We start from the raw sequence: 15,135 nt of genomic DNA, 5'->3' as shown, positions 1-15,135 counted from the left end.
TGAGGTAAGCTTAGTCTGCAGCTCTAGATCTTATCCAAAACATGCTTATAATTCTACTTTATGATGTCTTATTTGAACTTTTCAAGATAGTTTTAGCGTGTCCCCAGTATGCTTAAAATGATGCAAATATAGTCTTCAGTTATTTTTATGTAATTAAACTTATAATACAAAAAAAAAAAATCAAATGCCCTTAATCAGGAAGTAACTGTTTATCTTGTGTTTTCCACATTCAAATATTAAAAGTTTTTCTCAGCAGGGTGGAAGACAAAAATGGCAGTTAATGTTGTAGCTTTGCCAAGACTGGGAAATAAAGAACAGAAGGAACCTTGGAAAAACACTCTTAGCTTTTTTCCTCATAATGCATAATATACTCTCTTTTGGAAATAATGTGGAGAAATATATTTGTGACAAAGATTGCATAAGGCTGTTTTATAGAAGCAAGAAAAGTGAAGCTTCCGATACTTGTGACTGTTATATGTGGCCTTATTGCAGAGTGGTAGACTAGTCTGTCCTGAGAATTCTGTTTTCTTTTAAAATATGTTGGAACCCATTAGGAATCAGGTGGATGCGTATGCATTGTAGGCGTGCATGATTTGGATCCCTCTGGTTAGCACCCTTGCAAAGATATAAACTTCCTCTATTAGAGAAAATGGTAGCCTTCTACCTCTCTCACCAGTCTTTTTTTTGCAAAGTATCTGAAAATCCTCCAGTTTTGCTGAAGTATCTTTAAAATGACTGTCAGTTTTCAGAAACCACTATTGGAAACTGTCTAAATATATTCTGGATCTGATTCCACTGTCACAGATATTCCCTGTGCAAATGGTTCAAAAGAGTAGAACGAAGTCAGCATCCTATGTCTCTCTGGCACATCTGTGCCATCCTAAGTACGATAGGCATGGTAGTTATTGGTTCTGCTTGAAAGAAGCTGATGTTCAGAGGGAGAATAGGACACGGAGACTCCCATGCTGGATAAGAGTGTATTTGCAGTACTATGTTGATTCAGGGGAAACATCAAAGACCTTTCTAGAGAAGCTGAGACTGAGAAGAGTTCTTACAGTGATGACTGTTGGTCCATCAACAAGGATGGTACTGGAGGAAACAGTACCCTCTGTGTTGAAGTTGATGGCTCAGACTTCAAAAGCAGAAAGTATAAGCAGTGAGGGTATAGAATGAGAACTTGAGGTCTTAATAATGAAATGCAAGGACGTTTAGAGGACCTGTCACTTAAATTCACGTAATGTCAAAAACTGGTAGAAAATTGCAGAATATCTAGTAGCAAATTCTTCTGGACTGTTACTAGGAATTTCTCTGACACTGACTCCAACACTTAAGTACAAAGGTACAAACATACATATCCAGCATTAATACTACTCATAACTGAATCTTTTTTCACCCTTTTCATGATATGCCTTTTTCCCCACTCTCCTTATATAGGGAGAGCATCAACTTATACAAATCTATAAACCACAATGTAAATAAAACGTGGTTTGAATCTAGCTTATTAAACTTCTTACTGATGAGTGACAATTCTATATCCATGCGAGCCTTTTTTTTCCCACTTGATTCAGCCTGCTACGCAGCTTTGGGACACCATTCCCTCCCTAACTTTGAGGAGTAGCAGCTGCCATATTGGTACCTCAGAATATAGGAAAGACAGTGGAAGTGGTGTGTATGGTTTCCCCTACAAGTAATGTTCTAAGGAGAAAAATCTGAAAGGTATTCCACATAAACCTGAAATTGCCTCAGCTATCCAGAAAAAATGCCATTTAATCCAGATAGCATCAAAAGATAAAGATTTTGCTTAGTTATAGTGTGGAAAATGTGGTAATTATCATCAGCACTTCAACTCTAAATGCAAATACTAAATAATATGCTTTGTTTTAGAAGTTCTCAGATTTTATGACAAAATCACTTTTTAGAATGCACAAATCATGCCTAGTGAACTAAAGTTGTAATATAATAAGTACTGTTAAAGTACCTCATTACATAAATAAAATAAAGTCTTTACAATTGACTTTACCCATATTTGCTTTTTAGACTTCTATCACCAGAACAGCCTCCAAAAGCAAAGTTTCTAACCTTGGGTTCTAAGTTTCGCTACAGTGGACGTACACAAGCACAGACACGACAGGCTAGCAACCTCATAGACAGACCAGCTCCATACTTTGAACGCACTTCAAGCAAACGTGTTTCCAGAAGTCTTGATGGAGGTATGCAATTTGACATTTATTCAGTGTAATGATTATGTTGTGTGTTGTCACTCTGCTCTGAGTGACATTTAAAATTGTTAACATTGTGGATGTCTAAAATATCAATTGACAAGTTTGTGAATTTCTGTTTCTGATGGGTGGAGTGAAGAATAGCTACTTCTGTTACTTATATATCAATTTTAGGTTAAGCAGTAAGTTCGGTCGCTGCCTAAATTGTATGGCATTGCTGTGAAAATATGGAGGATTCTAAATTAGACATGTACTTCAATACTCCAATCTGTTTTACTAGATAGGCATGCACTATATGCTGTTGATTAGAATTGTATGGTCAGTGGCATTATTGGCCTGGGTTGTGTCTCTCTGCGCCAAAGTAGAAAAGGTAGAGCAAGTAGTTTCTTTTGGTTTTGTATAACTTTGTTCAGTGTATTGCTATTCTGGTGTGCTTCTTAGTTACTTCTGTGTTCAGCCCACAAGCTTTCTGTTCAGGTTGTACGAATACCTAAAATGTGTGGATACTGATATTTGGTCTCTGACTAAACAGAAATACCTTCTGATTTCCTTTACTGGTAACAGACAGACTTTGCAAAGGCAAGTATATCAGTAGTATGCGCAAGAGACGTAGAAGCACATGCTTTACTCTAAATTGCTTCTGAAAGATACAACATTAAAAAAATCTTCATAAAAATGACAGTTTGACTTAGATTCAGGCATACACAACTTCACTAGAATAAAAGTGAACTGTAACAATGATGTGAGTGTTGCTACAATTAAGCTGTTAATTTTATCTTATTTTCTCCAGAAATGTTTTACATAGAATATTTTTACTTTTCCAAATCTTCATTCTTCCGTACTGGGGCAAATGAGCAAGGGACTCTTACTTGGGAAACCTACAGGTTGTTACCTTCTGAAGACCTAGGCAAAAGCGTGTGATCTATTAGCTTGTGATGAGTTGCTAGCTTTTGATGAGTCCTTGTAGAAACCAAAAGACTTGTCACTACATCAGTATAAACTGTCTGATTCAGTTTATTTTGGCTAGAAACAATTTGAGTTCTGCCTAACTCTCAGGGATTGCTTCAGCAAGCCTTTCAGGGGATCTCTTGTGCTGTAATAGTTTTTTTTTAAACTGTCATGCAAAATAAAATCCCGTCCTTTCTTCAGGCAGTAGTCCAGATGTAGGTCATTCTGTGAGTGTACATTCGAAACTGGAGAAATCCTGGAAAGTGTACACTGAATCCCTGCCTCTTCTTCCTGGACAACAGCATGTCCAGTACCACTGTTCCTCCCAAGTATCTGCAGTTGAGTACTTCATCTCTCTGAGTTAGTCTTAATAACCTCACTGCACCCCTGCGTGAGGGACCTCAGCATGCTGGAGAAATGGGCTGAAAGAAACTGTAATGAAATTCAATAAATATAAATGCAGACTCCTGCACCTGAGGTGGAATAATACCATACACCACTACATGCTGCAGGAGTGACTGCCTCGAAAGCAACTTAGCAGAAAAGGATCTGGGAGCTCCCAGTGCACAAGTTGAATGTGAGTCAGCAGTGTGTGCTTATAACAAAGAAGGCCAGCTTCTGTTGGACTATTAGCAAGAGCATGACCAGCCCGTTAAAAGTAACAATTACTTACCTCTATTCAGTAGTTTCTGAGACCAAATGTGTAGTATTGTGTCCACCATTGGGCTCCCCAGTACAGGATGGGCATCGATGTACTGCAGTGAGCCCAGTGAAGGGCCACCAAGCTGGTCAGAGAGCTCGGGGCACGTGGTGTATGTAGAGAAGCTGAGACACGTATAGTCTCTTTCAGCTTTAAGAAAAGGGTGTGGGGAGATATCCCTGTCTACATACAGGGAAGGTATAGAGAAGATGAAACCAGACTCTTCTCAGAGGTGCCCAGCAATAAGACAAGGGAAAGTAGACGCAAGTTTGAGACACAAGAAATTTCAGTTAGAAATAAAGATTTATTTATTGAATTATTTTGAAATACTTTGGTAATGCTCCCAACTCAACTACACAAGTCTCTGAGCAGCCTGGTCTAATTAGACGTGCCCTGAACAGGGGAGTCAGACTAGCTGAACTCTGGATGTTTTTTTCCAACCTAAATTATTCTGTGATTTGTTAAGTTACTCTTGCCCTTGTGGAACTTGAGAGACATATACCCAAGAAGTGTTCTATTTGCCATTCAAGAAGGGATCAGAAGCTTAAGTTGCAGACTTGCTAATTAGAGACTACCTGAAAGCCTAACCTTCAAAACTGAACATTTCCCATTAGGAGGCCTTGGCTTCTCAGCAGTTTAAGTGAGAGCCTCTGATGTGGATCTGGCTGAGACTGTTATCAAAAACTATATCCCTCAAAGATTCTCAGAGAAAAGCCTTTTTGAACTTTCAGTGCTTAGGCTTTGTAAAGTCAAGACTTCGGGGGTATATGAACGTTCTACAGAAGATTACTAAATGAATGAAGTTTATATCAAAGTTACGCTTCTTAAGGCTGCTTAACTTAATGAACTCTCCTGTACTCCATTCCTACTATTTTGACCAAGCCAGCCATCCTTATTTGGAAAAGAAGAAAAAAGCCATCCTGCTCTAATGAGCTGAATCAAATGCTGAATCAAATAAGAGGGGATATCCTGGTTTTGGCTAGGATAGAATTAATTTTCCTCCTAGTAGCTGGTATGGTGCTGTGTTTTGGATTTAGGAAGAGAATAATGTTGACAACACACCAATGTTCTAATTGTTGCAGAGCAGTGCTTACACTAAGCCAAGGACTTTTCAGCTTCCCACACTGTCCTGTCAGTGGATCAGCTGGGGGTGCAGCAGGAGCTGGGAGGGAGGGGACAAACCTAGGACAGCTGGCCCAAACTGGCCAAGGGGATTTTCTGTACCATATGGCATCATGCTCAGCAAATATATGGGGTGGCTGGCTGGGGTGGGGAGTACCGGCTGCTCAGGGACAGTCTGGGCATTGGTCAGCGGGTGATGAGCAGTTGCATTGTGCATCACTTGCTTTTTACATAATTATTATTATTTATTTTTCTGTCATATTAAACTGCCTTTATCTCAATCCACAAGCTTTTTTTTTCTCCTGATTCCCTTCCCCATCCCAGAGAGGGATGGGGTAGGGTGAGCAAATGGCTGTGTGGTGATTTGCTGCCTGCTGGGTTAAACCACAACAGGGGAAAAAAGCAAAGGCCTTTCACTCTCTTGTTGTTTATGTTACATGAATATATTGAATATATATATGTGAATTTCCCCCTTCCATTTTTTGCAGGCATGTAGGGAGGAAAAGTCTTACTTTCATTGAGTTGTTTCTGCAGTGCCAAAAACCGTGAAAAATGCTAAGCTTCCACAACAAAAATACTGTGACAATTATATGCATAGATGTTTCCATATTGCATTAAAATGGTCCTTTCAGTATGGTGAATCTCCACAGAAACAGTCACCTATTTCTGTTTTGTTATAGTGATTAACACAGTCCCAAGAACAGTATCTTTAAATTGCCATCTATGAGTAATCAGAAATTTGATAATTAAATACCTACTTGATTTTGATTTTTTCCCCTTGCATAGTAGGCACACATATGACAAGGGGGCATTGCTGTTCACATCAGTGCAGTAAGAACCATAGACTTCGTGTAAAGCCAAGAAGCTGAAAACTACTGTGTCACTCAGTAACTAGCCTGTATTCCTCATTGCTGACATCACCATAAAATCATTTTGTTAAGTCTTGAAAACAAAATGTTCTAACTTATTTCCAATTAACCAAAATTATTTGATTCTCTAATAGCTCCTATGGGTATCTCAGACCCAAGTCTGCTAAAAGACTTCCCTGCTACAGGAAGGCAGTCTGCAGGAGATAAAATCATTGACCTTGAAGCTGCTGGGCAAGGCAAATTGAAAGAAGGTGGCAGAGAAGATGATGTGAGCCCGCTCAAAACTCCACAGTTAGAGTTGACTCAGGATGGAAAGGTATGGCTTTCTTTTGCACCAAGATTATTTGTTCATGTGGTGTGTGTGCATGTGTGGTTATTCAGTGCCTATCACTTCTAAGCATCACACAGAACACCATATTAAATATTTGAACAAAACTGTCAAGTATTTTGTGTAGGTTTAACTGGAGTGTATATATAAGGAAAATAAAGGCAACCTTCTGAGTTTCTGGGTTTCTTTTAGTGCTATAAATATAACTTGAATTTTCAGGAAGCTTGACTGAGTTCTGGAAAACTGTTTCAAAGGGTAAATGGTACTTTATTCAATTCCTTGGTTTGTTTAGACCTAAAAATTGTTAGCATATCCACAGTTGTATGTGCTATATGAATCTGGGTATATTATGACTGCTTTTAAGTAATTATAAATGACAATCTTCTTGTTTTAGTAGTTACTGCAGAACTATTTCATCCTTAAAACACTATGTTGAACTGAGGTACAGATTTATATGGAAAGTTGAGTATTTCGGTCTGTTTATTGCAAACAACCGTTTACTTGTCTTGTGTGTTGGAGTTACTGTGGAAGTGGGTCAAAAATTTGAACTTAGATCTTGTAGAATTTCATGTAAAAATTTCCTTCCAGAGTGTCACCTAAAACCTTGGAGTTATGTGATATAATCTGCTGCTCTTCTCTCTGGGATGTCACTTCTGTTTTTTCTGGCGGTTCTTCAGAAATTTCTTCCATATTTAAAATAATTTTTTCACACATTTTTGGAAGTTAGCTATCCTTTCGATTCCTAGGGTGAAGTTTGGACTGCTGAGTTTATCCATACATCTTACATGTTCCTACTACATTCAAGTGTAGGAAGGGAACAAATATCAGTGGTTGCATTTTTGTTGTTGTTTGCTAGCTAGCTGAAATGATTTGGAATTAGTCTAGGAAAAGGCGCGCACAGATGTTTCTGATGGGAGAAAAATGGTTAAATTACTGTGTTTTGACTTTGGGCTTGGTAAAATGATGTTTCTCCCTCGTTTCCAAAGTGGTAGTATCTTTCAAACTTTTAATCAAGAAAAGGGAGGAAAAAAACCACAGTATTTTGGGAAGTTGTTCCATGAAGCTGATCAGTAAGGTTTTGTTACACATGCCAACTCTCTGTACAGCTTTCTTTTCCCCCTAAAGCTCTCTTTAAGTCTTAGAGGAAATGGTTACGAACCTGAGAATCAGTGCCAGCTTGTCTTTCATGTACTGCACTGTGCCCTGACCTTCCTGCCAAAGCTTTGAATGTCTGTCTGCTTCCATCTGCTGTAAGTGACTATTACAGTTCCAAAGTGCACAGTTCTTTACAGCCGGAGAACAAAACGTTCATAATGGGTTCAGTTTCATAATCCATAAAGTAAACAAGTTGACTGTTTGTAAAACACAAAGGGATTTCTATTTTTATTTGGCATTTCTATTGCATTAGTAGAGGTATCCCAAAGTGTGTAAAAAAAAAAAAAATCACTAACGAATAATTTCTTTTTTCTCCTTCTTTTTGTGCCTACAAACTTGCATTTTGTTGTACTTTCATTTTCCACTGTGCACAGAATTTGTTTCTTTGGCTCACTCACATACACCCACCATCACTACCCATCCATTCTGTGTCATCCCATCTCACAAACCTGTCACCTATCCCTGAGATGGACGTGCTTTCAGATATTTCAGAGGAAGATCCCCTTGGGGAGCCTGTCCTTACCCTTCCAGACATCTTGGAGTGTAATTCCATGAGAGAAACACCAGATCATGATAAAAATAAAATAGGTTCACCAAATAATAACTTTGAATCTATGAGATTCAAAGGGCCTGCTAGTCAAGGCCCCCCTGCTGTGGAGGGAAAAATCCTTAAAAATGACTACAAAAACACTGAGTTGTGTGTCTCATTCAGCTATATCAAATGCTTTTCTTTTAGTTTCTGCTCTCTGCTTGATGAGGATGGTTATATTAGTTTTCCTAGCCTTCCTGATATTTGCATCTCTTTCCTCCCACCTGGCCTTCAGCACTATGTTCCTATAACCTCTCCTTCCTTCATCCCCTCTTTTCTCCTTATCTTTGTGCTGCTTCTCTCTGCTTTCCAGTCTATTCCTCTTTCACTCACATTTTCCCTTCCTCTCGCTCTGTCCCTCTGCTACCTGGAGCCTAAGGCGACTTCATTTAGTGCCTCTTATGACAATGACCTGAATGACAAAGCAGAGGAAGAGGAGGTGTGTAATTCTGTTGCTTAAATGTTGACACTGTGCACAGCTGTTATGCTAGCTCTCCCAGAGGCTTCCTCAGTTTTACACACTGACAGGGATATGTGTATGTACATACCTGTATAAATGTAAGTAGGCACACACAAACATGCATCTCTTTCTAACTTCTCTCGTTTGTGAAAAACTGCCATTCCGGGATTTTTAGGCAATAGCTAGCTGGGGTTTTCTTGTTCGTTTGTTTTCCTGAATTCACACAGCATGCATAATTTCATTATACGTAGCTCAGTATCATTAGAATATAGCGTAGCTTGTAGTTCAAAATGTTTTGGAGCACATAAATCCGAATACTGGAATTGCTGTGAAATAGTGTATCTGCAATTATTATTAGATAGTAACAGTAAAAATTTGTGCTGTTTGCACTATCAGTTTGTGTGTTAAAATGCATGTCTCTTGAGTGCATTGACTTTGTAACGCATGTCTCAGAAGTTCTGTTAAGATCTGAAAAGTGAAGTTCCTTAAAGCTGAGTTTAAAAAAGTCAATGCTTAAAAATCACGTTCTTGTTGTTCTGGATTTCAGATGTTTCTGCTCTACAAGGGTTTGCTCAAAGTTGAGTCTTTCTAAAACATTTTTAAGTGCTTTCAGTAATCTCTAGCAGTAGTTAAGGTGGAGACTGATTTGATTCATCAGCTGGGATTGCAGGTTTTGTCAGACTTAATCACCAAAGTCTGAACTTTCTTTGAAATACACTTTCAAAATTACTGTACAGAAGCCTCTTTCGTACTAATACGTTGCTCTGATCATCTGGAATAGTTGACAAAATGCATCCTTTCCCTATATTTGCTGTGCATGTTAGAGCAACACCATGCTAGAAAAAAAGGTGGTTTATTTTGATCTTCAAAGGAAATATAAAAATATTATAGAACCAAAAAAGGAGAGGGTTTGTCCAATGTCACACTTAATGAAGTTGCTTAAACTGATTAAATCAATACAATGTATATATTAAAAATATGTTAAATATGACATCATTAAAAACACTAATTTGTTTTATAATGAAAAACAAGACTTTAAAGATTTTCTTAATTTTCTGTGACATAAATCAATCCATTCATAAAATAAACTTGCAGAAAATAGAATCACAGAAAAGCGAGAAACGAATAAATACAGTATTATACCACAGTATTTATGCATTCACACAATATAAAATGCAACCGTACATACAATAAGTAAACCACTCCTCAGATGTATGTACTTGCACAGTGTTGACTCTTCCTAAGATGAGCAGTTGGTATTTGTACCTTTGGGAAGGCTGGGAGGTGGTTTGCTTTTTAAAGAATGCCTTTCCTTAAGGTGTTCAGAATACTTGTAGGCAATGAAGGTCAGCTATCATTTCCAACAGAGTTTATTCCAGTTTGAGGAAGTATATATTAACCTATAAGAGGGGAGTGGAGAGGCTCAAATAATCAAAAAATAACAATTAAGACAGTTTGTAAATACATTTTTTAGGTGTGTGAGTTGAATCCTAGACTGTTTAACCAAAATAAATCATGCATTAAATTCCATTTTCCCATCAACTCGTTGCAGGGGTTAAGGCTTTTACCACAGAAATTATACACATCATCTCTTTCCATTACGCATTCTTAAATATCCATCTGAGATAACACTGAAAAGTACAGCAATAGAGGGACATAGTGTAAAACTTCCATTTTTCATGCCACATGCCAAATATTACTTCAGCCATTCTACGACATCATAGGTGAAGGAAGACCCAAGTCGCTTAATAATTTCAACCTCTGGGGCCGAAACAGGAAAGGTCTGTAAATATAGCATGTTTTGCAGCACTTAGAAGCTTTATCTCTTTGTGTTATTCTGTAAGCTTATGTTTATTGATAATTTACAATGTTCTTACATTGGAGGAACCCAAAGAGTAGAAAGCACAGCAGAAGGTGCATGGCGGGTTTTTTGTTGGTTTAGTTTACAATCAAATCTGGCTGTAGCTGGCTGCCTAGTTAGCACCCTAACTACGTTTCATTTCTATGGTTTTTTGTCTAAATAGTGCCTTTTCACTGTACCGTTTTATTTCCTGTATTTGTCTGATTTTTTTAATTTATTTTACATTTTCTTGCTGGTACATTTTATGTTCATTTTGATTTGAATTTATTTTTTATGTGACTTAATTTCGCAGAGCAATTCCTTGAGAGTAGACGGGGAAAATATTTATGTCAGACATAGCAATTTAATGTTGGAGGTTTGTATATAATATAAGAAACACTTTCCCTTTTCATGGGCTGCCAAGCTGCATGGGATGGGAGGTCACCTGCAGGCTGTGATGAACACAGTGCATGACATGCATGGGGAAAACCAGCTTGGAAATGTTGCATGTTATGATTCTAGTTTCTGAGTTTTTGAAAGTTTTAGAAAACAAAACAAAACCCTCAGCTTGAATATTGAATGTGTATTTTTGCTAGATGTTTTCTATGTGGCAACTGGGAATAATAGCCCTATTTAGATACATCAAACACATTAGGCCCATTCATCATCCTAAACAGGATTTTTTTATACATTGCTATTTCAAGTGTGCATCTTCTGTTGAGCAGGGTTTCTGGTTTTCACCAGTTTAATCAACCTTTATCAAATGTGTTACCTGGATGAACATAAGGCACAACCAGTGGTAGAAGTATGGAAAAACTAATTCTGGCTCTGACACTCAGGGATTTTTTAAGAGCTTTGAGAAACATATGTAAGGATCAGATTTTTTAAGTGAGTACTTAGAAATGTTTTTGATACGTTTGCCTTTTTCATTTTTTAAATGGAAGCATTTCTTGCTCGCTAGAAGTTGGTTCTTATTGACAATGAGCAAAAGCAAAGAGCTTTGAACAGTATTTTAATGTGTAGTACTATTATTTGTCACTGAAGTAAAGATTTTTATTTTAAGAATTTCCATGTAAATCTGGAGTAATCTATAGTTATAATCAGTATCATATAACTTGTTATTAATAACACAAGCTAGTAACTGAAGAAAATGCAGAGTCCTACTGATGTCTTTAACTTAATTCATCCAAATGGGGCTATAAATAATTCCTTTTGTCACAAACTGTCTTTTTAAAAAAAATCATTTTTGTTTGGTAATAAGGAGGTATGTGGATCACAGTAATCAAAACTAATATTTTTTTGGCTTTTCGCAGCTTTTGATCGCTATTCAAACTTTGCTTGTGTATAACTTACTAAAGCACTGTACGTGTACATTGCATAACTTTGCTATGATCAAGTCCAGGAAACATGCCTTGTGTCAAGCCAAAGTAGTTTTTAAAATTGTGATATGAGAATCGTCACTAGCTTCAGTTGTATGATGGAATATTCTTTGTATAATGCTTTAGTTTGCCCTAAAAACATATTTTAGGGGGACATATTTAGTGTCCCTTGCTTATTAATCCTAATTTAAAAGTGAAACATTGGTCCTGTAAAAATATAACTTAGTGAATTGCCGGAAGGTGGGAAGGTTCTTAATGTACGAAGTGCATCTCTGAAGATTCACAGAATTAAGAAATAGATTTGCAGCACCAATAACAGCGTGGTGTTGAATATACAAATGAAAAGACATCAGAAATTAATAAGTTTGTGTCGGTTTGGGATTTTTCATGACTTGACAATTTTTTTGATCCAAATTGCTCTATCTTAGCCTCAATGGGTCATAATAAAATATAACTTGACATTGATGCTCTGGTGTCCCCTTTGGTGCTTGCCTTGGAAGGTACAATTTAGAGAAAACACCTCTTTGGTAATGAGATACACAAAACCCACCCATACTTGACAGCTGCATCTGCAGTCGGATTGTCAAATGTGGAAAAGTCTTTAAGTCTTTAAATCTGGTTTTACCAATATGTCTAGGCCTATGTGATAGGCACAATGAGGCCCTCTGAAGTGAAGCAGGTGTTAATTGCTTGCATATTTGGCCCTGTGGTATCGTCCTCACAGAAATAAGCATTTTTCATGGAGCTTGTGGTATTGAGAGATGCATTTTTATAATGCTCCTTATGTTATCTTTCTTACAGCTGCCTTCAGTAATGTTACTTCTGCAATAAAGCAAGCAATCATTGGAAATGACTAGCCCTTTGAAACAGCAATAATTTCATATTTTGGATGAAATTATTTCTGTTAAATAACCATACACAGCATTATCTTTCCTTTGCGTTAAAATTTGGTAGTAGTAGTACTAGTGTATTAGTGGCCGCAAACAAAACCTTATGGCCTTAAACTTTTGGATTTTAAGGTGCTCCAAAGAAGGCTAGCTCTCTAAGCTCTCTAGACACAAGGCACTTTCCTTGATTTGGTTCTTTTTTCTTTTTTATTTTAAACTGTTAAGTTTGCTTTTGTTGTCGTGTTTTGTCCTACTTTGTTTTACGTTGCGGGTTGCTAGGACCTGGATAAGACCCAGGATGACTTACTGAAACACCAGGCTAGCATTAGTGAGCTCAAGCGCAATTTCATGGAATCCACACCTGAACCACGCCCAAATGAGTGGGAAAAGCGGCGTATCACACCTCTGTCCCTACAGACACAAGGGGTATGTCACTGCAGATGCTTGTCCGCATGCATTTTCATACAACCCTGTAGACAATAGAGTAAATGCATGTTGTCCTTTACATCAAATCTTTGTTTGCCTAATGTAGTATTTGTTTATACTAGGTATATGTTAACTTTTTAACACTTACCATTGGACCTGGCTTTAAATAATGTGTGGGATTTTGTTCTTCTACAACAGCTGGAATAGAATCACTAGAAAAAGTTGGAAGCAATGGCAATATTTTGCTCTGTTTTAAGGACAGCTTAAATTTCATTGATTTACACAGGTGTATGGAGTTAATTTTTCAGCAACAGTAGAACATTTCATGCATTGTTTCTCCTTAACTCTTCTTAGCAGCCTCTACATAAACAGCTATCTGACCTGTGTCATTTGTGAAGGACTTTACGCAATCATTTAATTTACAATGTTGACTTCCTCAGGACACATTTAGTGTATTCATTAAAATTTTTTCACCTTAGTATCTAAGAAGTCTGTAAAAATGAATTTACCTGTTTTTTCCTCTATACTTCCTTTGTGACTGAACCTTGAAACAGCAGTTTGGAAAACTGTTTTCCAAAAATACCATCCTACGTATTTGTGGGGGGTGGGGAAAAACACCCAAATAAATTGCTCTGGCTGTTCTTAAACTTTTAATTTTGTTACTTCATATGTTTCTTTTATAGAGTAGAACAGCAAATCAATCCTCAAAAGCAATTAGTTTATATTCTATCATTATTCTCTTCTTTCACTGTTATACCTACCCCTCCCCACTGCAACAAAATTATTCCTCTCATCTTTCAGTATTACATTAATATCCCTATCTGTAGTGATATATGCATAGGTACAAATTTTCAAATGTCTGAGATACATTGTCTCACTTCATAATTACAAATATCTTTTCAGTTAAAACAGGCATTTATATAAAAATGTAACTTAATTTTTGTGTGCATTTTCTACATTGATTTTTTTTGTGTTGAAGTTGAGGCCCTTCGAAATAGCATTCTTTTATCCTTGTATTTTTTCCCCTCATGTAGTATGTTGTGTTGTTTTCAGATGGTTTGGTTTTATGTTGATGTGTATTGTGTATCTGTCTCATTGCTTGTTGATTTACACTGGTTTTACAAAATGAAAACCAAATAGAAAAAAGGAGACCACATTTTCCAAGTGAAAACACTGCCTGGGAAGGAGAAGCAATGGACTGCAATGCCATGGATTGCTGGAACAAAACCAGAGGAAATTGATAAGGTGGCTGCCCTGAAATCTACTGCCTTCTTGCTGCATCTGCTGTGGGCTAGCTGGGGCACTTCTTTCTTTTTCTATTTTTTTCTTCCTGATGTCAGTACTGAAAGGAGAAGTTGTAAAGCAAGATTTGTATATATGAATGCCAGCAACGTTCTGCTTAAACACTAAACTGGCTGTGAAGTTCTGAATGGCTCCTGTTTGAAAAAGAACACTTCTTGGGTGGAAAATTACTGTATTTTATGTGATTTGGATGAGAGCAAAACATGTATTTCCATTTGAGATGGAAATAATTGTTTGTGGTTATTTAACACTTCAAGAATTTTTTTCACATATTTACTATGTAATCATTACTCAAATCAATAATGCTGTAAAATGCAGCCAGGTTCCAAGTACCTCCATGCTTCTGTACCTCTTCTTTTATCCTGGAAAAGGGGGGATTTTTCCTCCCTCCTAAGCTGCTTAACATCTATGCAGTGAAAAAACACAATATAATTAGTGGGACTTCTAGCGGTAGGATAGTGATGACGTGTAGCAATTGTGATGTTGCTTTTTTACATTTCTTTTGGACTATTTTCTACCACCCAGGTAAAACCAATTGTAAAGCTGTAAGTCCTATTTCAATAACATCTATAAAAGCAGGTTTGGGATACAGCATATTTCGATCCCAAATTATTTGTTGATAAGAAGTTTGGGGTGGAGTTCTTTGTTACCCCCAATTTTAAACTTCCTGGTATTATTAGACGTTTCTCAGTCCTATTCCTGGAAGGTATGTTTTCCTGCCTATCTTTAATGATAGCTGGACAGTAGATAAGAATAAAGCAAGGACACCACTGCTAATATTCTTTCTTTTCTTCCTGCTTTTGCTCCAGTGAAAATAATTGCAAATAAGTCATTTTCTGTGTATAAGAAATGCTACTTTGGATATATCTCATTTGTACCACTGTATTCCTGTATCACTGTACTCCCACAAA

General features: G+C 37.2%; 1 protein-coding gene across 50 annotated transcripts in view; it reads left to right on the top strand.

Moving 5' to 3' along the window:
• Positions 1–15,135, top strand: part of EPB41L2 (erythrocyte membrane protein band 4.1 like 2) — a 109,315-nt gene that overhangs the window by 78,723 nt on the left and 15,457 nt on the right. For 27 of the 50 annotated variants that reach the window (XM_040553721.1, XM_040553713.1, XM_040553709.1 and 24 more), the window contains 5 exons: positions 2,038–2,210; positions 5,993–6,174; positions 10,544–10,606; positions 12,776–12,922; positions 14,063–14,167. In XM_040553721.1, coding sequence (XP_040409655.1) covers positions 2,038–2,210; positions 5,993–6,174; positions 10,544–10,606; positions 12,776–12,922; positions 14,063–14,167 — 670 coding nt within the window. The remainder of the gene's footprint in view (positions 1–2,037; positions 2,211–5,992; positions 6,175–10,543; positions 10,607–12,775; positions 12,923–14,062; positions 14,168–15,135) is intronic. The other 23 variants (XM_040553731.1, XM_040553727.1, XM_040553737.1 and 20 more) reach the window with 2 other exon arrangements.

This window comes from Cygnus olor, chromosome 3, assembly GCF_009769625.2.
Source record: "Cygnus olor isolate bCygOlo1 chromosome 3, bCygOlo1.pri.v2, whole genome shotgun sequence".
NCBI classification, from domain to species: domain Eukaryota; kingdom Metazoa; phylum Chordata; class Aves; order Anseriformes; family Anatidae; genus Cygnus; species Cygnus olor.
Note: the sequence above shows the minus strand (reverse complement) of the source record. Positions and strands in the feature narration are given on the sequence as shown.